Source organism: Mastigoproctus giganteus, chromosome 3 (assembly GCF_048544385.1).
Source record: "Mastigoproctus giganteus isolate SK-2022 chromosome 3, ASM4854438v1, whole genome shotgun sequence".
In the NCBI taxonomy this organism is placed as follows: Eukaryota; Metazoa; Arthropoda; class Arachnida; order Uropygi; family Thelyphonidae; genus Mastigoproctus; species Mastigoproctus giganteus.
Window position 1 is genome coordinate 126,341,681 of NC_143577.1, and position 23,537 is coordinate 126,365,217.

The window sequence follows — 23,537 nt, forward strand, 5'->3', positions numbered from 1 at the left end:
ATAGATACAAGTTGATCTGTAACCAAGTTACAAAGGAGGTTAGGCAGGCGAAGGCAGATTACGAGAAATCTTGTTGATGATCCTACTCAGGTAGCTAACAAACTAAATGAATATTTTGCATCGACATTCACACATGAGCAGTTATTCAGCGAGGGGAATGCCAGAGGTGTATTCAACTCTGGCAGTAAGCTAGAGAATCTGATAATAACTGAGGCAGCAAAGGAAGTAAGCAAACCCTTAACCATAATTATGAGAGCTTCCTTGGACTCAGGGGAAGTACCCATGGACTGGAGATGTGCAAATGTGACCCCCAATTCACAAAGGAGGATCAAGGGGCGACACAAGCAATTATAGACCTGTTAGTTTAACTTCTGTTCCAGGAAAATTAATGGAAGCACTGGTTAAAGAAGCACTGCAGGATCATCTTGACAAGAATTCAGTTATAGCTCGGACACAGCATGGTTTTGTTAAGGGGAAGTCTTCCTGACCAATTTGATTGGATACTATGATGCAGTCACAAAAGAACTCGAAGCAGGGAATAACTTTGATATTATATACTTGGATCTTAGAAACTGTTGATACTGTTGCACGTGGAAGACTGCTGCACAAATTGGAGCAGTGTGGCATTGGAGGCAAATTGCTGCAATGGATAAAGGGGTGGTTGATGGGGAGAAGACAGAGAGTGGTAAACAATGGACACTGCTCTTCATGGACTAATGTTATTAGTGGAGTCCCTCAGGGTTTAGTGTTGGGTCCATTGTTGTTTGGATGGGCTGAGAGGTGGCCAATGAAGTTTAACATTGACAAATGTAAAGTGCTACATATGGGAAACAGCAATCCCAGAGCAACGTATCAACTCTGTGGTACTGCACTGACAGTGGTAGAGAATGAAAGGGACCTGGGGGTGGTTGTGCAGGCAGATATGAAGTTCTCTGAGCAGTGCAGACGGGCTGCAAGAGTAGCTCATGGTGTATTGTCAATGATATATAGGAATTTTTCTAGCAGGGATAAGGAGGTGATTATTCCCTTGTATAAGGCAATGGTCAGGCCACACCTAGAGTACTGTATACAAGTCTGGAGGCCTCATTTCAAGAAGTATGTAAAGATGCTGGAACGAGTACAGAGAAAGGCAACAAGATTAGTGAATGGAACAAAGGGGTGCTCTTGCGAAGAAAGGCTTCAGTTTTGCAAATTACAGTGTCTGGAGACTAGGCACCAGCGAGGTGATCTGATAGAGGTGTATAAAGCCTTGAATGGTTTGAGCATGCTCAATGCTGATGGGATTCTTCCTCTAGCTCAGAATGATCACCTGAGAGAGCATAAATTCAAATTGAGGAAAGACAGATGTAGGATAGACGTGAGGAAATTTGCCTTTAGCCAGCGGGTGGTTGGTTGGTGGAACAGACTTCCATGCCTTGTCATGGAAGTTGATAGCCTAAATAATTTTAAGGCTCAGCTGGACAGGTATTTCGAACGAACAGAGGGGTGCAGTGGAAGTGGTTATTTTTATTTATTTATTTATTTATTTATTTATTATATATATTTTTTTATTATTTTTATTATTTTTTTTTTTGGCTGATGCTGCATAAGCTTGCTTTCTTGCATCAAATGCCTCTACTAATGCTCATGCTAAAACCAAAAAGACAGTCCCTCTAAGCAGCTACTCCAAATAATGTCAATCGGAGAAATAAAAATTACTGTGACACTGCACAGAACATTAAATTCATCAAGAGGTATCATCTCAGAGTGGGACCTCCTTGAGGTTACTGAGGAGATCTGTTCTGTGAACTAAAGCCACAGGGAATAATAGCTGTTAAAAGAATTTCTGCACATAGGGATTGGAAATTAATACCAACCAGGTACATCACCTTACATTTAATTCTCCAGTTATTTGGAAGTTTGGACTTGAATTGAATTCTATTCTGATTTTGTCCAATTCATCACTGAATTCGACAAAAGCTGGGTGTATAAATTTCAATGTAGGGTTATACATTCCAAACCCACTACGATACTTCTAATGCCAGAAATATTGGTATTCGCAGATGGCTTACCTATGTTCGTCCTGCTGCAAAAGCCCATGAAAGCAAAGCCTTTACAGCTACCAAACCTAATTGAGTCAGCCTACTCAAGAGCATGCCCGTGGTGGAAACAAGAAAAGTAAATACAACACAAAGCAGAGGTAGATGTGAATTATGTCTCTGGCAAAGAATGCAAAGAAAAACAGCAAAGACTTCTATTCTTATATTAACAATAGAAGGAGTCACATTAGGCCACATATGTGGGTTAACCATTGATGACCCTGCTCAGGTTGCAGGCAAATGGAATGTGTATTTTGTATCTACATTCACACAAGAGGGATTCCTTAAGAAAATAAATAGAGGCCAGAACTTTATCAAACTCAAACAGGGAGCTAAATGATTTTGAAATGACTGAGAGGAAAGTGGAGGGAAAATTGTTCAAGTTAAACATAAGAAAGGCACCTGGGGTGGATGGAATCTATTCTTCCTTTGCTGCCTCCCTTAATATAACTGAATAGATTCCACCTTCAGCAAAGGTGGATGGAATCTATCCAGTTATATTAAGGGAGGCAGCAAAGGAAGTAAGCAAACCCTTAGCCATAATTATGAGAGCATTCTTGGATTCAAGGGAGGTCCCACAGACTGGAGATGTGCCATTGTATCCCCAATTCACAAAGGGAATCAAAGAGTGACACGAGTAATTACAGACCTGTTAGTTTAACTTCCGTTCCAGGGAAAATAATGGAGTCACTGGTTAAAGAAGCAATGCAGGATCATCTATACCAAAGGTGTCAAACACGTGGCCTGCAGACTGAATGTGGCCCAAAACAGATTAAAATTTAAATGGGAGATATTCAACAAAGTAATAAAAACACTATAAAACATGGATAATATTTCATTTTAAAACTGAAAATCATAAAATTCTCTTTTGACCTTGTTTTACACGTGCCCTTTAAGTAGGCAAGGCAACACTTTCCCCTCTGTGACCTGCACAGCATGTTCTGTCACTTTATCACTAGAAATATTAAATTATTTTCTATCACCAATTTTCATTTAATTGATCCACGGTTGCACAGCATGTCCTGTCGCTTTATAACTAGAAATATTAAATTATCTTCTATCACCAATTTTCATTTAATTGATCCAAGGTTATTTATTTTTAATTTTATCTTATAGGATGGGTATCAGTTATGGCACATTCTAAGAGCAGTGAGAAAAGATCCATACAAGAACATAGAATTTTTCAGACAGGATGGAAGCAAGATTATTTCTTTTCTGAAGTAAACAACAAGATTTTATGTTTGAATTGTAGACAAAATATTAGTCTCCCCAAGGAATATAATTGAAAACACCATTATGAAATACACAGTTCTGAGTATGATCAATACTTGGGTAAAATAAGAAAAGATATATTAAGAAATTTGAAATCTACACTTCAAAAATAACAAAAAAGTATGTACAAAAATCTATGAAGACAGCGAGAGTGTGGCCAAAGCTAGTTATGTTATTTCAGAACTCACAGCTAAACATTCAAGGTGTTTTAGCGAAGATGAATTTGTAAAGCAGTGTATGGTGAAAGCCACTGAAATTCTTTGCCCTGAAAATGTTAAAACTTGTCAGAACATTTCATTATCAAGAAATACTGTTGTGGAAAGAATTGACGAAATTGCCACTGAAATTGGTGGGAAAACTTAAAGAAAAAAATGGGAAATTCTCTGACTTTTGGCTCAAGTAGCCGTATTTATTCGTGCATGTGGTGAAAATCTTGCTGTGGCTGAAGAATTGCTCGATATTCTTTCTCGTAATGAAACTACAACAGGTGTATATATTTTTAAGGAAGTATATGGAATTTTAGAAAAGTATAATCTTCCATTATCAAAACTAATGTGTGTGTGGCTTCAGGTAGTGTAGCAGCAATGACAGAGAAGACAAGTGGATTTATATCTAAATTATTGGCTAGGCAGAATGAAATTGCTCCTGATAGTAAGTTTAATCATGTTCACTGCATTATACATCAGCAAGTGTTGTACTCAAAAGTAGTGAGAGAATGGAAAATTCTCTCACTACTTTTGAATTTGTTAAGAAAACAGTGAATTTTATACATTCCCGAGGTTTGAAGCAACAGCAGTTTTTTTCATTGCTATTTGAAATTGAAAGTGAGCAGGAATGTTTACTTTATTATACAATTTGCTGGCTTTCCTGTCATAAGGTTTTGAAGTAATTTTGGGTATTATGCCAAGAAATCAAAATGTTTTTAGAAATGAAAGGAGACTCACCAGATCAACTTAATGATAAGAACTGGTTTCAGGATTTGGCTTTCGTTGAAGAATGTTTCTTTTTATCTATAATTCCTATCTGATTTGTATGAATCTCTGTGTTAATAAATAAATATAAATGCATATAAATATGGAAAACAAATGCATTTTCAAGTCAAGTCAGTATACAGCTCCCGCACTGATCCTCATATAAAGTTTAGTGGCCATATTCCTATTTGAGTTTGACATCTATGATCTAGACAAGGCTGCGGTTATAGCTCAGACACAGCATGGGTTTGTTAAGGGGAAATTTTTCCTGATGAATTTGATCATTTACTACAATGTGGTCACAAAGGAACTGTATGCAAAAAATAATTTTTATAACATATACTAGGATTTCAGGAGAGCTTTTGATGCTATTGCATATATAAGTCTGCTGTGCGAATTAAAGCAGTATGGCATTAAGGCAGAGGTTCCTAAACATTCTCAATTCCTAGCACTCCAGGCCAAAATAAAATACCCAATAGTTCCCTTTATTAAGTAGTTAGGTCCAAAAAACTTAATTAGTAATGTTGAAACTGATAATGTTAAAACTGTGAACTACCTTGAGGTAGTAATTCACACGGTATCCTACAGATGTCAAATATCACTGCGTTTTCTTTGAAACTTTTAATTATTCCAAGGCACCCGTGTGAGTTCGCTGTCCAGTGTGCCGAGGCGCAAATTTTTGGAAACCGCTGCATTCGGGGCAAATTACTGCTAGGGATAAAGGAATGGATGAGAGAGAGAAGACAGAAGACTGGCAATCAATGGACACTGCTCTTCATGGATTAATGTTATTACTGGAGTCCCCCAGGGTTCAGTGTTGGGAGAATTGTTGTTCTTCTATATTCATCAGTGATATTGATAAAGGTATATCAGGCTTAATATCAGAGTCTGATATACCTTTATCAATATCACTGATGAATATAGAAGAACAAGAAGTGGTTGGCAGGGTTGTTAATGATGGTAGTAGTAGTAGTGGCATGTGATGCAAGAAAGCAAGTGTATGAGCTTATGCAGCATCAGCCAAAAAAAAAAAAAAAAATTACAAAACAAATCCCACTAGATGTTCGTCCAGTTCCTCCTTAAATTTATTTAACCTGTCAACTTCCACAAGGACAGATGGAAGTTAGTTCCAGCAATTAACCACCCGCTGGCTAAAGGCAAATTTCCGCACATCTGTTCTGCATCTCTCTTTCCTTAATTTGAATTTATGCCCCCTTAGGTTCATAATCTGTACAAGTGGAAGAATCCCATCAGAATTTCTTTGCGCCTCCATAGTGAGGTGGGAAGGAGCAGCAGTGCATAGCACACACTTCTGGATTAGACCAGGGTTCGAGCCCATCACCTCCAAATACAGAGGATGCTGAAAGGTCAGGGAATGACTACCGCATATCCCGGAGCAATATGGCCTCAGTTGCTAATGCTCCTCAAAAAAAAACCAAATAACAATAACCCATCAGAATTCAGCATCCTCAACCCTTATATACCTCAGTCAGATCATCTTGCAAGTGCCTAGTCTCCACCCACTGCAATTTGCAAAACTTAAGCCTCTCTTGGTAAGAGGATCCCTTCATTCCCCTCACCAATCTTGTTGCCCTTCTCTGTAAACACTCAAATCTACATCCTTCCTAAAATGGGGCCTCCAGACCTGTACGCAGTACTCAAGACATGGTCTGACCATTGTCTTATACAGAGGGACAATCACCTCCTTTTCCCTGCTAGCAAAATTCCTGTATATCATTGACAAAAAATCCCACGACCTGCCCTGGCGTCCCATCTGCATTGCTTAGAAAACTTGATATCTGACTGCACAATTACTCCCAGATCTTTTTCATTTTTACCACCTAATGTTTGTACGTTTTACTCTGGGGTTACTTCTACCCATATTCGTTACTTTGCATTTGTCAAGGTTAAACTTCAGTTGCCACTTCTCAGCCCATCTACCCAAATTTTCTACATCCTGTTGCAGTAGCACACTGCAATTAATTTCATTAACAATCCTGCCAACCTTTGTATCATCTGCAAACTTCGACATTAAGCCTAATATACCTTCATCAATATAAATTGATAAATATACAAAACAAAGCGGACCCAACACCGAACCCTGTGGTGCTCCACTAACAACATTAGTCTACGAAGAGCAGCACCCATTGATTACCATCCTTTGTCTCCTCCCACTCAACTATCCTTTTACCCTTAATAACATTCTGCTCCAATTTGTACAGTAGCTTTCCTGAAATCAAAGTATATACTATCAAAATTATTTTTTGCATCCAGTTCCTTTCTAACCACATCATAATAACCAATCAAATTTGTCAGACAAGACTTTCCCTTAACAAACCCATTCTGTGTCTGAATTTTTGCTGCAGTCTTGTCTACATAATTCTGCAATGCATCTTTAACCAGTGACTCCATTATTTTACCCGGAACAGAAGTTAAGCTAACTGGTCTGTAATTACTCGTGTCACCCTTCAGATCCCCCCTTTGAGAATTCTGGATACATTTGCACATCTCCAGTCCGTGGGGACCTTCACTGAGTCCAAGGATGCTCTCATAATTATGGCTACGGGTTTGCTTACTTCCTTTGCCACCTTTAATTTAACTGGATAGATTCGATCCACCCCAGGTGCCTTTCTTATGTTTAACTTCAACAATTTCTCCTCCACTTTGCTCTCAGTTTTTACAAAATTATTAAGCACCCTGCTACAATATGATAACTTTCTGGCAACTCCTGATGTGTGAATGTAGATGCAAAATACTCATTTAGTTTGTTTGCTATCTGAGCAGGATCAATAAAGAAAAATGCATCCCATGCATTTTTCTTCTCTGTCACGAGTCTCATTAGTTCATTTGATAACCATTTAGGCCTAAACCTTGTACAATATTTCTAAATAGGTACGAAACTTTTAGTAGCTTCCATGATTAATTCCTTGAATGCTTCCCATTTAGAAATTGCTGTTGGTAACATCATCAGTTGATCCCACTGTACTCACCGTTACGGAATCAAAAACCCTTTCCTTTACCCCGATGGTAATTATATCCTTAAGTAAATCCCACATCAGTACACTGTAATCACTGCTATTTAGTGGTTTCTTTATCTGCAAATTCTTAATACACGAATGTAATGGTGGTATAATAATAAATAAAGTTGGGCAGATGGGCTGAGTAGTAGCAACTGATGTTTAACGTTGACAAATGCAAAGTACTGCATATCGGTATCAGTAACCTCAGTAACGTACCAACTGCGCTGAACTAAACTCAGGGTAGTGGAGTACCCTGAGTTTATTACAGCGCAGTCCTAAGGACTGACTGCACAATTAAAGTTCATAACTGATTGCACAATTACCAGGAGGTAATTGTGCAGTCAGTTATGAACTTTTCTGTGGCATGCAGACAAGCTGCCAGAGCAGATCATGAGGGCTTGTCAATGATATACAAGAATTTTGCAATCAGGGATGAGGATGTGATTATCCCTTTGTATAAGGCAATGGTCAAGCCACACCTTGAGTACTGCATTCAGATCTGGAGGCCTCATTTAAAGAATAATGTGGAGTTTCTAGAATGAACACAGAGAAGGGCAACAAGAAATATAGAACCTATAGTACTTTGTACCATGCTTGGGTTGGAGGTTCAGAAGACGAAAGAAGATATTTGTTGATATTGGACTTGAACTTCTGTAGACTATAATTTTCAGGAAATACCTATGAAGGAAGGTTGTTCCAGAAAACAGCAGTTGAATGAATAAACAAGGAAGATGAAAAGTTAGTTCTGTGAGTCTGAAGTTGGACAGTAAATGGAGGTTGGCTGGTGGCTGCACGTGTTCAAAATGTTTTGAAAGGGAGAGTGGGAATTATACAAGCCAATTCAGAACAGTGCCCATGGAAGTATCTGTAGAAGAGGCATGCAGCAAAAACAATGCGTCTATGAGAGAGCGAGTGGAGAGACTCTGTTAGAGATGAATCATTAATTAACCTAACTGCCCTCTTCTCAGTGGACTCAAGAAGCCTGAGAGAGGTTTTGGGGGCACCACCCTAGATGTGGGAATAATATTCCATGGCAGGGCAGATTTGCGATTTATACAGAGTGAGCAGCTGTTTGGAAGAAAAGTAACGCCGAGAGCGAAAGAGAAAACCAAGTTTTTTAGATGCAGAGGAAGCAATATTTGTAATGTGCTTGTGCCAAGAGAGATTAGAAGTCAGGGTAATCCCCAAAAGAGATATATCATTTTGCCCAGAAATCGGAGTGTCACTAAAGATAAGCATAAAAACAGAAAAATCCTTTTTGCGAGATATAAGAGAAGACTGAATTTTAGAACGTTTGAAATCAACTAAGTTGTCTTTGCCCCACTGGAGAATTACCTGAAGATCAGCATTTAAGGAATTGGTAGCAGATTTTCGAGAAGTTGAAGCTGATTGAGCAGGACAAGATTTCTCCAAATGAAAAGTGGAATGCAATGTGCTGCCATCGACAAAACTATGGATAGGATTTCCAGTCAATGGAAGAAGATCATTAATATACAAGAGGAAAAGAGTGGGGGAAAGAACTGAACCTTGGGGGACACCAGCATTAGTGAAGAAGTTAGAAGAAAGAGAGGGCCATCTACCATCACCCTCATTGAGCGATCAGAGAGAAAACTGGATAACCAATTACTAAAAGCAGTTGGAAAACCATGAGATGGAAGCTTGTTTAGAAGACCTTTCCAAACATGAACGAAAGCCTTTGAGATGTCAAGAGCAACTACTTGTGTTTCCCCGAACCTTTCCATTGAATTAGTCCATAAATGGGTAACATAAGCCAGAATATCACCAGTGGATCGACACTGACGGAATACATATTGGCGATCGTTGATCATACAGAAGGTATCTATGTAGTTTAAGCATTGGCGGTTAATTGATTTCTCCATTACTTTAGAGAAAGAGTAGAAGTAATTGCAATGGGACGCTAATTGGATGGGAGGGATTTGTCACCCTTTTTGGGACTGGCTGGATATGTGCAAATTTCCAAGCAGAAGTAAAAACACCTTTGGAATAAGAAAGTGAAAAAAGGCAGCAAAGAATAGGAGTAAGTTCAGGAGCACAGGTTTTGAGAACAAGTGGAGAAATAGCATCGGGACCTGGAGCTTTCTTAGCATCAAGATTCGTCAAAATCCTTCTGACATCCTTTTGACGGAAGACTACAGGAGGCATTGAATGGAGCGTGTTGGGAATGGTGGGAGGTGTTTTACCAAGATCATTTAATACATGAGTTGGAAGAAAAATGGGATGCTAGAAGGTCAGCTTTATCCTTGGCTGAAGTGACAACAGAACCATCTGGTTTGGACAGAGGTGGGAGCAGAGATGGGCAAAATTTGCGGCCAATAGCTTTGGCAAGAGACCAGAATGCTCGGCTACCATTAGGGCAAGAAGAAAGTTTTCTACTCTTAGCCTTGTCAAACTCTAGTTTGGAGTGATTAATAACTGCTTTACAATTGTTGTGAGCTTTGGTGTAGGCAGAAAATGAAACTGGAGAATTAGAAACAAGCCAATTATGATATGCAAACATTCTTCTCTTGGACAGGCTTAGCATATGTATTGGAAAACCAAGGTTTAGATAAAGGACGAGATTTTAAAGTGGAGTGTGGGATAAAGGATTCCATTCCTGGAAGAATAATTTCACTGACACGATCTGAGCAAACGTTGACATCAGAAGTTTTTAAACAGTAATCCGACCAAAGGAAAAGAAGAAAAGAAGTCTCACAGGTCATCCCATTTTGCATTCTTGTAATGCCAAACAACACGAGGTTGGGAATAGCCATGAGATAAAGGTTCCATTGGAGAAGAGACAGTCACCAAGTTGTGATCTGAAGTGCCTAAAGGACCTCTCACTTCGACCATGTACTTAGAAGGGTTGTTTGTGAGAAAATGATCAAGCGTATTTGCTGTATGATTAGGATTGTCCAGTATTCTTGTAGGTAAATGAACAATCTGTGCAAGGTCATTAGTAATTGCAAATGCCTCAGCATCTCGAACAGCTGGGTCGGTGTGACTACAAAATGGAAGCCAGCTGGAGTTGTGAACATTAAAATCACCGAGGAAAATTACCTCACTGTTAGGAAAGTTGGACTGGAGAAAGTCAAATTGCAAAGAGAGGAGGTCAAAGAGCTCCAAGTGATTAGTGGAGTTGGGAGAACAGTAGAGACAACAGATGAATTTGACACAATGAGGTAGATAGATTTTAAGCCTGAGAAGATCAAAGAGAGGAGATTCCATATTGCCAAGTCTCTGACAGGGAATATCAGAATGGACATGTGCACAAGTACCACCTTTGAGGCGAAAGGAATCATACAGCGAATAATTTGGGCAACTGAGATGAGCAGTAGTTGAATCAACCGATAACTGAGATTCTGTCACAAAAAGTACATGGGTTTAGCAGACTGCAAGTAGAAATGGATATCGTTGAGATTAGAATTGAGACCATGTATATTTGTGAAATGAATTAAGAAGTGCTTGGGAGGTTTAGATCTTTTCGCAGATAAGCTTGCTCTATTAGTTTGACAATTCATGGTGTATTCAATAGTAAGAAAAAGTGGGTGGGACATGCTGTATGAAATTATGAAATTTTTGGATATGGCGTACATATGGTAAGAATATACCCAGATCCTTGATATGACGTGGCCTCGACAATGCTCCCCGCATACACACTACTCGGACTCCCTCCAGTCACTATCTGGCAGAGTAGATGTAGCAAGATTATACACTAGCTGATCCAGAAGCCTCCTAAATAGTTACCAATAGGTTTGGTCCGGCGTACTAACTAACGGCCGGCCTGCGAACACCGGTTTAGAGATGTACCCTCGAAATGTAAGGAATATTGGATCTCACCATGATGTTCATCATTACCTCAAATGTCATCAATCATACTGCATAATGGAAGAGATAGGGACGAGTTGACCAGAACTTAGCTCTAGAGACTAAACATGGGTTCCCACCACTTCAAGCCTCCAATAAGCAAAGAGTTGTTATTGCACCGGTTGATGAGTCATCTACCACCTAGTACTTCCTGGTAACATAGATTGCCGCCGGCATTCCTCCATGTGGTGTGGGCACCACACCTCGACCCCCTGCTTACGTTGATTCACACCTGGGTGGTCACCCACCATGTACCTGTGCATGGAGGTTATACCCTGGATTACTAACATTCCCACCATCGTGAAGGTGCAAGCAGAGGATTTGGCTGTCACATGCCATCTGGACTTTGCCGAAATTGGGTCCACTTCACTTGAGTGTCACCCGAATATCAGTTCCATCAACGTTTTAGACTCCCAGGTAGAAGTACAGCTTGTCTGGCATATCTGAGAGAATGTCTGTGACAACTTCAAGTACCACTGTCTAAAGGCCAATTTTTGCACAAGAAAAATTGGCCTTTAGCCAGTGGATAGTTGATTGCTTGAACAAACTTTCATCTGTCATTGTGGAAGTTGATATCTTAAATTCAGGGAAGAACTGGACAATCGTTTGGAACGAATGGATGGGTGAAACGGGACGTGGTTTTTTTAATGGGGCTGTTGCTATATAACCTTGGTTTCTTGCATCATATGCCCCTACTAATGGTAACGCTAATATTCACTGGATGATTTTATGTGCTTCTTAATTAAGAGCTTAATTCTTTAACCCCCCCCCCCCCCCACACACACACACCATTTGTCTTTCTCCATACATTGGATTGCCTATATTCAAATTCTTCTGAATCCTTTAAGTCTGATTGACATCAAATGCACATATGGGGTCTTACAACCCCATATGTGCATTTGATGACTTGATTAGTACTTCAGATTCATTAGTGTAACGTACACATGCAACTGTTTTTACTCTTAATAATCCTAAAGCATTTGTATTTGCTTGTTTCAGGAGGGCCCTCATCACATCTTAAAATTCCCTACAACTTGCTTTCCAGCTGATGCTTTTTCAGTAGAAGTAATGCAAGGATCACTTCCACCTCTCACTGCTGACTGTTAATCTATTAGGCTGTGTATCTCCCCCCCCCCCACACTGCAGGCAAGCAGTTTCCATCCAACCTAACACTGTCTGGACATCATCAACCAAAATACCGTCTATCAGTGGGTACAGACCACATTGAGAAAAATTCTATGCCATGAGCCTTGCACAGTTTCTCCAAGTCAGAATTTGATAAGGGTTTCATGATGCACACCGTCCTGTTGTGTCTAGGCAGAATTGCAGATGCTTAATTTAAATCCTTACCATTACTTTTTCAGCTTTGTTTGTACTTCTTAAATTCTCAGATTTCCTACTCTTAATTAGTACTAAAATGTACGGCAGTGTCACCTTTTGTGCCCTTGAAACACGAGAGCTGCCCTACATCAACTTGAATCTCTAGTAGACATATCCTGGTCCTATTCCACCTGTTCTTTTATCACAATCTGTTTCCTGTTTCCCTGATAACTGAATCACCAACTATAGCTACTTCCGGAATCAGTGATATCTGTTGCAGATGATGTTATTGTGTTGTCTGATTAGAAGTGTCCTGTTGCTTTCTCTTTTATACATGTAAATATTAAAAATTCTTATAAAGTTGTACTTTCAAGACTGAAATCGGCTTATTGAATATGAACAAATTATATTTGAAATTAAATTAGGTTAAAATAGACTTTTAAAATATGCATAGATTGGTAAACTTACATACATGTGTAATTCAAATAAGTAAAGTATACTTTATATATATGTGTAGAACTGATAGAGGCACAGGATACTATCCGTCGATTAGAAGAACAGTTACGTGAGATGCAACAAGCAAAAGAACATCTTGAACGCAAGCAAGGAGAGCTGGAAGAAATGATGAAAAAATTAGAAGAGGATAAGCTAATGGAATATGAAGAAAAGGCGAAGCTAGTAAGTGTCATCATATACATTATATTTATGTCCTGCGAATGAGTTTAAGCAAAAAATACATTGATCCAACAGTATAATACTACAGCATATTTTTCTTAATTTGTATCACTTAACATAGAAAATCCTCTTGCATATTGGCATTGCCTTTCACCTCCTTACGCGTGTGGAACTTTAGGTTGCACGTGTTTATATTTATAAAAATAATAAAAATTAAGATGTATACGTGGCAGGACAATTGAACTTAAAATTAAATATGAAGTATATTATATTATAATTTCCCCATAACATTTTAAAAATTATCATATTATTATAACCTGCTGACATTTAGCCCCAGCCATGGTTCGAATACATAAAGGAAGTTCCTCTCGTGGTGTAAAGTGCAAACACCGTAATTGTCCATAACAGGTAAAGTTGAACTTCTGATAAAAATCGACAGCAGTGTGTGTGTGTGTGAGAAGTTTAACTGCTTAACTGTAAATTCCAGCAATTTCTCTCAGTTCCTCTTATTTTAGTAATTTTATTTTAGCCATTCGTTTTTTTTTTACAACACACTTGTACAAACTTGCAGAAAAACACAACACAATATGATGGATAATACTGCGCTAACGTACTTGTTTTTACAAAATCTCTGACAATACTGGCAAACTTATTGCGACATGTGAGGGTTTATTTCATCAAACTTATTGCAACGTTTGAGACTTTATTTTGTGATTAGTTCATTGCTTGCTGTGCGTGCAATGAACTAATCACAAGCGACCTTCATATGTGTGCCATAAAAGCGTCACACATATGTGGCCAACATGGCTTCTCAAGAAATAACCTACTGGACCACATCAGCCATATACAGGGCGATTCATTACCAGTGCGACAAACTTGCAGGAGGTATAGGGGGCACAAAGATGAATTGGAATCACATAGCATTGCAGGGTCCGAAATTCCTTCATCATGCGGTAGAGGACGTTGAACGGGAGGTCGCATGAACAGCGACCAAGTAACTTGCTACTTGGTTTCTGTTAAAGAAACCAAGTAGCAAAAGTCCTCCAGAGTAGATAATCCGCAGGCTCCAATGATTGAACGCGTTGCAGATGGTATGAACTCGTTTGGTTTGTTGACAGTATCCTCCGTACAGTGGATTGGGAAATACCCAATCGTTGGCCTATCGCTCGAGTACTCATACTCGTATTGCCTGCTGCAAGACGTAGAACATTCTCCTCATTGTCTGGCGTCCTCGTCGTTCGCTCTCGATTCGTGGTACCTCTCGTGAAACAACCAGTCTCACGTAACCTTCTGTGCACATGTGCGAAATTCGTATGATGAGGAGCACACCTGTGAGGGAAACTTTCCTGGTACAAGCGCAGAGCGGCGCGCCCTTTACAGTCCATAGCTCCACACGCGAGGTGCATGTTGGCCAGTTTAACGTTTGAATACTCGTCCATCCTACTGCCTCGGGAACCGGTTCGCAAATGCTGACTTCCAGCGGGATTGCTGTTCACGCGACCTCCCGTTTAACGTCTTCTATCGCTTGACGAAGGCATTTCAACCCTGCAATGCTATGTGACTCCGATTCGTCTTTGTGCCCCCTACACCTCCTGCAAGTTTGTTGCACTGGTAGTGAATCACCCTGTATATGAGACATATAAAAAAATTTATTTATTTTTTTTTTTTTTTTTGATATTTTAAGCAAAAAAACAACACTGACATTGTTTATTTTAGAATTACTAATCAAATAATTTGCTAAATACTTTTTGTTCCCTGGGGAATTTTTTTCTTAAACTAGCTTGGCAGTCAATGTGTTAAAGGTAGGATGAGATGGTTAACTGTTGGGTAAACTGTATTTGCTAAAATAGCCACTGATCTGGCACCCCACAGGTCCATGCGCTGCCAGATTAATGACAGTCGACCTGTATATGATATCAAAATTATTTTTTGATATCATATCAAAAAATGCCTGACTTCCCCTTAACAAGCTCTTACTGTCTGAAGTATTACTGCAATCTTGTCTACATTATTCTGCAATGCTTCTTTAACCTGTGACTCCATTATATTCCCCAGAACCAAAATTAAACTAACAGGTCTGTAATTACTAGTGTCACCCTTTGTAAATTCAGGATACATTTGCACATCTCCAGTCCATGGGTACCTCCCCCTGAGTTCAAGGAAGCTTTCATAATTATGGCCCCTCGACGTGGGCACCTGTACGTGGTGAGGGGACCTCCCAGTGACGCTGCTGGACTTCCAGACTAGCATCACTGGGATCCAACGCCCACAGCCCAGGTTCCAGGCTTACATCAATGGAATCCGGCATGTTTGCCGTGCGCTGCGACCCGTGGAAATTGGGAAAGGGGGATCCTGGTGGTTGAGGGGCCCAGCTTCAATACACCGCTTTGGCCCCTGCTTCGACAAGACGGGTGGTCCTGGAAGGTCCGGCTAGGATCAATCGGCTAGTAGGCTCGCCTGCGAGGGTCAACCGTGTCAATGCCACGCCCCTACCCTCATGGTCCGAGGGACAGGATTCAGGCTGGCGGCAGTGCTCGTATAGTGTCTGGGTAGCCCTGGCGTACCACTCCCGAGCGCATTTATTGCATGCCGGGTAGTGGGCGTCCCTTTGGGCTCCGTGGTGGGTGGGGAGCCCGGGCACTGAACAATTTAAAAAACTTCATGAATCCTGATAAACATATTCCTTCAGGGGCCCCAACCCGGTCCCTATCTGAAAATAATGACGGAGAGGCAGATAGCATTATTGCTACACAGAGGCAGCGAACCGAACTACCATCAGGGCCTGTCCCAAGGTTCTTAATAATGCATTCCACCAACGAAACACCGATTGGTAAAATGTCGCCCTTTTTTATACAAAAAGGGTTGGATGGGTTAGCAGGAACACCCAAGTCAGTTAAGAGGCTCCGTTCTGGGGACCTCTTGATTGAAACAAAAAATGACAGGCAGTCTGAACATCTACTCCGAGTAACATCAATCGGAGGTATACCCATAACAGTGACACCACACAGAACACTAAATTCATCAAGAGGTGTCATTTCGGAGTGGGACCTTCTCGACGTCACCGAGGAGGAAATCTGCTCCGAATTAAAACCACAGGGAGTTACTGCCGTCAAGAGAATCACTGCGCGAAGAGAGGGAAAAATTGTTAAAACCAGGAGTGTTATCCTGACTTTTAACTCTCCAAAACCTCCTGATGAGATTAAAGCTGGATACATCAACTGTCCAGTACGTCCATACATTCCTAACCCTTTACGGTGTTTTAAATGTCAGAAGTATGGACATTCTCAAATGGTCTGCCGTGAAGTCCTTGCATACGCCCGGTGCGGTGCAAAGGACCACGAAACAACAGCATGTTCAGCCACTAAACCCACCTGCATTAACTTTGAGGGAGAACATCCAGCCTATTCAAGGACATGCCAGAGGTGGAAAGAAGAAAAAGAAATTCAACGGCTGAAGGCAGAGCTAAACATATCGTACCAGGAGGCAAGAAAAGCAGTGAAACCTCTTAACATCAAAAAACCTACCTACGCCCAGAAGGTAGCAGGGAGGTGTTCGATTGGGACTCAGACGGACATGTCCGTCCCTCCAAAAGAATCATTTACTCCCATTGCACGTTATCTTTTAAGCTCCCAAAAACCTGCACAGAAGGACCAATCAGCTGCCACTCCTATATCAGTACCTCCTAATGCTCCACAAGTAACAGAAGCAAAAGAAAAGAATAAGAAAGGGGAAGTAACACCTAATACCCAGGAAAACATGGATGTCGAGCAGAAGGAGGTACATGATGAGTCAGTTTTGGAACTCTTCACTGAGGAAGAAATGGACACAGGACAGCGTCCATACTTCCCCAGGAAAGATAAATCCAAGACTGACAAAATTAAGCCCTCAGCACCTCGGAAGCCGCCTGATGGACCCACCAAGTCCAAATAATGGCTAAATTCCTACAGTGGAATTGTCGTGGATTTCAGCAAAATACTGACGACATCAAGGCACTCCTGCAAAAGCACAAACCAGTTTGCTTTTGCATACAGGAGACTTATTTAAAGGCAAATGATGACCCCACCATGCATAACATTACCATCATTCGTAAGGATAGAATTGTGGATGGTCCTGCCCACGGAGGAGTCGCAATCCTCGTCGGCAACCAGATCCCATTTCAGCCTTTGCAGCTTACAACTAGCATTGAAGCTGTAGCAATTCGCCTTACAGTGGGGTTCTTATTAACTGTCTGCTCTGTTTATTTGCCACCTGGCGTTGACATCCCCCAGAAAGACCTTGATGATCTTATCATGCAATTGCCTTCCCCTTGTTTAATTCTTGGGGATTTCAATGGACATAACACTCTGTGGGGTAGTGCTGACATCAATGGAAGGGGACGAGTCATAGAGCATATGCTCACTGACAATGATCTCTCCCTCCTAAATGTGGGAACAAACACCTTCTTCCACATGCCTACCCGTACATTCTCTGCCATTGATCTTTCTATCTGCTCCCCTTCTCTCCTTCCTTCACTTACTTGGGAGGTAGAAGAAAATCCATATGGAAGCGATCACTTCCCCGTGATAACCACCCTAACTAGTGGAAGACAGTGTCTGCCATTTAGTTTACCGCGGTGGAAGATTGATCAGGCTGACTGGAATGCCTTTGAACATCTGGCAAACCTTGATATCCGTACAGTCAGTCAGGAGCCAATCAATGAAGCAGTCTTTCATGTCACAGAAACGATTGTCCAAGCAGCTGCAATTGCAATCCCAAAGTCATCCAGCCGGTTCCCACTATTCCCGAAACCTTGGTGGAATTCAGAATGCACGGCAGCAAAAAAAAGCACAAAACAAAGCCTGGGGGATATTCCGCCGATATCCCACCACTGAAAATTTAATATCATTCAAACGTGCACGTGCAAAAGCACGCTATGTACGACGTCAGAGCCAAAGGAAATCTTGGATTCGTTTTACATCTTCTATAACTCAGGCTGCTAGCTCAAAAGTAGTCTGGGATAAGATCCGGAAAATGAAGGGAAAATATCCACCATGCCCTTCAGTGATCCTCGAGCACAACGGATGTCCAATTGCAGATCGAACTGCAGTTGCAAATAGTCTAGGTGAAACATTTGCAAAAATCTCTGCAATAACATCTTTTCCCGCAGAGTTCTTGGCCCTTAAAAAGAAAGTTGAGAAAAACCCACCAAACTTCTCTTCAAAAGGGCTTGAAGCGTATAACAAGCCCTTTTTACAGGAAGAGTTAAATGCAGCACTCTTTCTCACGCATACAAGTGCTGTGGGGCCCGATGACATCCACTACGAAATGTTAAAACACCTTTCACCACAATCTAAGGATCACCTTTTAATTCTGTTTAACAGAATTTTTATTCAGAAACAATTTCCAGATTCCTGGCAAAGGGCTATCGTCCTTGCTTTCCCAAAACCAGGAAAAGATCCTAGCAATCCAAGTAACTATCGTCCTATTGCTCTGACCAGCTGTTTGTGACCAAAGTCCTGGAAAGAATGGTTAATTCACGCCTCGTATGGTATTTAGAAACAAATGGTCTGCTTTCCAGGACACAGTGCGGCTTCCGAAGAAATAGATCCGCTCTGGATCATTTAATCCGATTGGAAACGTCCATTCGTGATGCTTTTATTAAATCCGAGCATTTGGTAGCAGTTTTCTTTGATATTGAAAAAGCGTACGACACAGCCTGGCGATTTGGAATTTTAAAAGACCTCTATAACTTTGGTCTTAGAGGTAACCTTCCTGTTTTTATTAAAAACTTTCTTTCAAATTGCCAATTTCAAGTCTGTTTAGGATCCACCCTCTCTCGAGTTTTCTCTCAGGAAGAGGGAGTCCCACAAGGATCCGTTCTAAGTGTTACGCTTTTCGCAATCAAAATAAACTCTATTGCAGAACAACTTCCACCCACTGTAAACAATGCCCTCTATGTAGACGACTTTGCTATATTTTGTAATTCATGCAATATGAGGGTCATTGAAAGGCAACTGCAGAAAACCATTGATCATCTTACAGCTTGGTCTTTGGCTAATGGGTTCAGATTTTCATCACAGAAGTCTGTTTGTGTACACTTCTGTCGCAAACGTAATCTTCATCCTGACCCAGAATTAAGGCTTGGGCAAAATAACATCCCAGTTGTAGCAGAATTCAAATTCCTTGGACTTATTTTCGATAAAAAGCTGACATTTTTACAACACATTCGTCAGCTGAGGACAAGATGTGTCAAAGGGCTTAACATCCTTCGTGCCCTTTCGTCAACCCCATGGGGCGCAGATCGGGCTACCCTTCTTCGTCTCTACCGGGCACTTGTCCGTTCGAAACTCGACTATGGGTCTCAAGTCTATGGTTCTGCTAGAGATAGTGCACTTCAGTGGTTAGATCCAATCCACCATCAAGCCATCCGGACAGCCACTGGAGCATTTTGCCCATCTTCTGTCCAAAGCCTTTACGTTGAAGCAAATGAACCATCTCTGTCTCTTCGACGTAAGCAGTTGTCCTTACAGTACGCCTTCAAATTAAAATCCCTGCCCGATCATCCCATGTGGCCATCCGTTTTTGAGCCGCGCTGGGAAAACCTCTACAACACCCGTCGTACTGCCAACAAACCTTTTGGTATTCGCATTCAAGGGCTGCTGAATGAGCTGAACTTGACGGTAGACAACGTTGCCCAGTCACCAAGGCAATTCTTTCCACCCTGGCATGCTCATTTTCCAACTTGCGACTTCTCCCTTAAGATCTGGGAGAAGGCTACTACACCGCCATCTGTCTAGCAGCAACTCTTTGCATCACATAGACAGCTGTATTCTGACTTTCTGCAATCTATACAGATGGCTCAAAGTTAGAATGTCATGTGGGATCTGCTGTTGTGTTCCCTCACAAAACATTATCCTATAAGATCCCACAAGAAACTGGCATCTATACTGCAGAGTTGCATGCAATACAAACAGCCCTAGATCACATTAAAAATCGCGACTACCAGAGGTATATGATTTATTGCGATTCATCGAGCATGTTACAGGCTCTGGTATCGGTGGGTTTTAACCCTCATCCGATCCTGTCCAGGATCCGGCAGATTCTTTTTTCTCTCAAGAAATTAGAATTCGATATTCGCTTTTGCTGGATCCCAAGCCACATTGGGAACCGGGGAAATGAATCGGCTGATGCCGCTGCGAAATCAGCCATTTCCCTGGATAATCATTGCCTGTCAGTCCCCTATACAGACTACAGGCAAATAATACGTTCTAAACTGCTTTCCCAATGGCAAGATTCTTGGCATGGAAAGGCCACAAATAAATTACATCACATCAAGCCTGTAATTATGCGATGGCAGTCCAGTCTACGCAGGGTCCGAAGAGAGGAAGTTGTTCTTGCTCGGCTCCGCATAGGTCATAGTCATCTAACCCATTCCTACTTGCTGAGGGCATATGACCCACCTATGTGCGAGATATATAATGTTATTTTAACCGTTCGTAATAGAATGTCCTGTTTTTATAGAAGCACGACGCTTGTATTTTACCGCTTTTAATAATTTGACTGAGCCATTTACACTCAGTCAGATTGTAGGTGACAGACACAATATGTCTGACGTTTTTAACTTTTTACAATTTATTAATTTTTATACAAAGATCTAAGTTTTATGCTTTTACTTTTATACCTTTTTAACACAATAATTGTTTGACGTGGTAGCCTTGGCTACCAAAATGTTTAATAGCATTTTAAAATTTGACTTGGCGCATTATGGCCTTATCTGCCAATGCGCCATAAAAAATCAAATCAAATCATAATTATGGCTAAGGATTTGCTTACTTCCTTTGCTGCCTCCTTTAATATAACTAGATAGATCTCATCCACGTCAGGTGTCTTTCTTGTTTAACTTCAATAATTTCTCCTCCAATTTGCTCGCATTTATTACAAAATCATTTATAATAGTTTCTTGGGTTACTTAAATAAGATCATAAAATCTTGTTTCGAGTTCTCTAGAACAGTGTTTCCAAACCTCTTGTTCTCATAACTTATTAAAGTGGTTGCAGGACTTGATAATAAAACAGGGTTTTTTCTGGTAGGTGAAGAAACCCATTAACATGGAAGATGTGGGCATGCCTATAACAACCTAACATACAATACATATGTTAAAAATAATAATTAGTATATTTATATATATATATAGTTTAATATTTTTTGTTGGCCCTATCTCAAAAAAGATTGGGAAACACTGCCCTCTTGATGTCCCTATACTGCATTCTTAATCAGTGCCTCCATGATTTTCTCCTTGCTGTTTTACACAGCCAGATAGGTCAGTTATTATTGATGTAATTATGAGAACTATTATGAACTGACAGTACATTGCACTGATAGATCCCATTTACCCCAGGTGCCTTTCTTATGTTTAATTTCAACGATTTCTCCTCCACTTTTCTCTCAGTTATTATAAAATCATTTAGCTCCCTGGTAGTTTGATAAACTATAGGCATTCCACTCCCTGAATAACTCCTCATGTATGAATGTAGATGCAAAAATCCCATTCAGTTTGGCAGCTACCTGAGCAGGGTCCTCAACAATTGAACCATCAATTTCAAGTGGACCAATCTGATTCATCCCCTTCCTCCTAGAGTTTACATAAGTAAAGAAGTCTTTGCTTTTTTTCTTTGCCAAATATTTCTCCTATTCTGTCTTCACTTACCTAATCTCCTTTGTGACTTAATTACAGACTAGCTTATATCTACCATAGGCTTCTGTGTCGCCTGATAATACATATGCATCCCATGCATTTTTCTTCTCTGCACAAGTCTGATTAGTTCATTTGACATCCATTTAAGCCTAAAACTTGAACAATATTTCTAGTTTGTGTGAAATCCTAGTACTTTCCCAGATTAATTCCTAGAATGCTTCCCATTTAGTATTTGCTGTTGGTAACATCATCAGTTGGTCCCACTGTATAGAATTTAAAAGCTGTCTTGAGACCACAGTAATCACCTTTACAAAAGCAAAACCCCTTCCCTTTTCCCCTGATGGTAGTTACATATCTGAGTAAATCCACATCATTACACTGATCACTGCCACCAAGTTCCTTTATCTGCAGATTTTTAATGCATGAATAATCACTGAGCCCATGAGTTGCTCTTGTGGCCCTCTGTACTGTGCAGAAAACTTCATATCTAACTGCACAAATACCACCAATCGTCTTTCATTCTCCACTGTCATTTTTATCAATCCCAGAGTGTAGTACTGCACAGTTGGGGTTACTGCTACCCGTATGTAGTACTTTTTATTTGTCAGTGTTAATCTTTAGCTGTTACCTCTCAGCCCATCGGCCCAACCTTTCTAGATCCTGTTGAGTAGCGTACTGTCATTACTGTAATTTAACAACACTACCAACCTTCATATTGTTAGCAAACTTGGACATTAAGCTTTATATTCCTTCATCAGTATCATTAGTAAATATAGAAAACAACGTTGGGCCCAACAGCAAACACCGATAGACTCCACTAATAACATTAGTCCACAAAGAGCAGTGTCCATTTATTACCACTCTCTGTCTTCTACTACTCAACCATCCCTTTATCCATAGCAGTAACTTGCCCTTAATGCCATACTGCTCCAATTTGTACATCAGTCTTTTATATTCAACAGTATCAAAAGCTTTCCTAAAATTAAAGTATATATTATCAAAATTATTTTTTTCATCCAGTTCCTTTGCGATCACGTTGAAATAAACGAACAAACTGGTCAGATGAGACTTCCCTTTAACAAACCCATGCTGTCTGAAATATAACTGCAGCCTTGTCTAGATGATCCTGCAGTGCTTATTTATCTAGTGACTCCATTATTTTCCCTCCGAACAGAAGTAAAACTGACAGGTCTGTATTTACTCATGTCACCCTTTGATCCCCATTTGTGAATTTAAGATACTCTCATAATTACGGTTAAGGGCTTGCTTACTTTTTTTGCTGCCTCCTTTAATATAACTGGATAGATTCCATCTGCACCAGGTGCCTTTCTTGTGTTTAAATTCAGCAATTTCTCCTTCACTTTGCTCTCAGTTATTACAAAATCATTTAGCTCCCTATTAGAGATTGATAAACTTCTGGCATCCACTTCCCCAAAGAATTCCTCATGTGTGAATGTAGATGCAAAATACCCTCAGTTTGTCAGCTACCTGGTCAGGATCATCGACAATTGAACCAACGATATTACCTGGACTAATGATTCATCCCCTTCCTTTCAGAGTTTACATAAGTAAAGAAGTCCTTACTATTTTTTCTGCATCGTTTCCCAAAGATTTTTCTTAATCTGCCTTTGCTTGCCTTACCTCCTATGTGACATGTTTCGAG

The 23,537-nt window shown here is 40.4% G+C and overlaps 1 protein-coding gene across 4 annotated transcripts in view; it reads left to right on the top strand.

The window, feature by feature from the left end:
- The window catches only part of LOC150088259 (moesin/ezrin/radixin homolog 1-like), a 706,511-nt gene that overhangs the window by 538,246 nt on the left and 144,728 nt on the right, over positions 1-23,537 (top strand). For all 4 annotated transcript variants that reach the window (XM_090369412.1, XM_090369409.1, XM_090369410.1 and 1 more), the window contains one exon: positions 13,043-13,203. In XM_090369412.1, the coding sequence (XP_090225538.1) occupies positions 13,043-13,203 (161 nt within the window). The remainder of the gene's footprint in view (positions 1-13,042; positions 13,204-23,537) is intronic.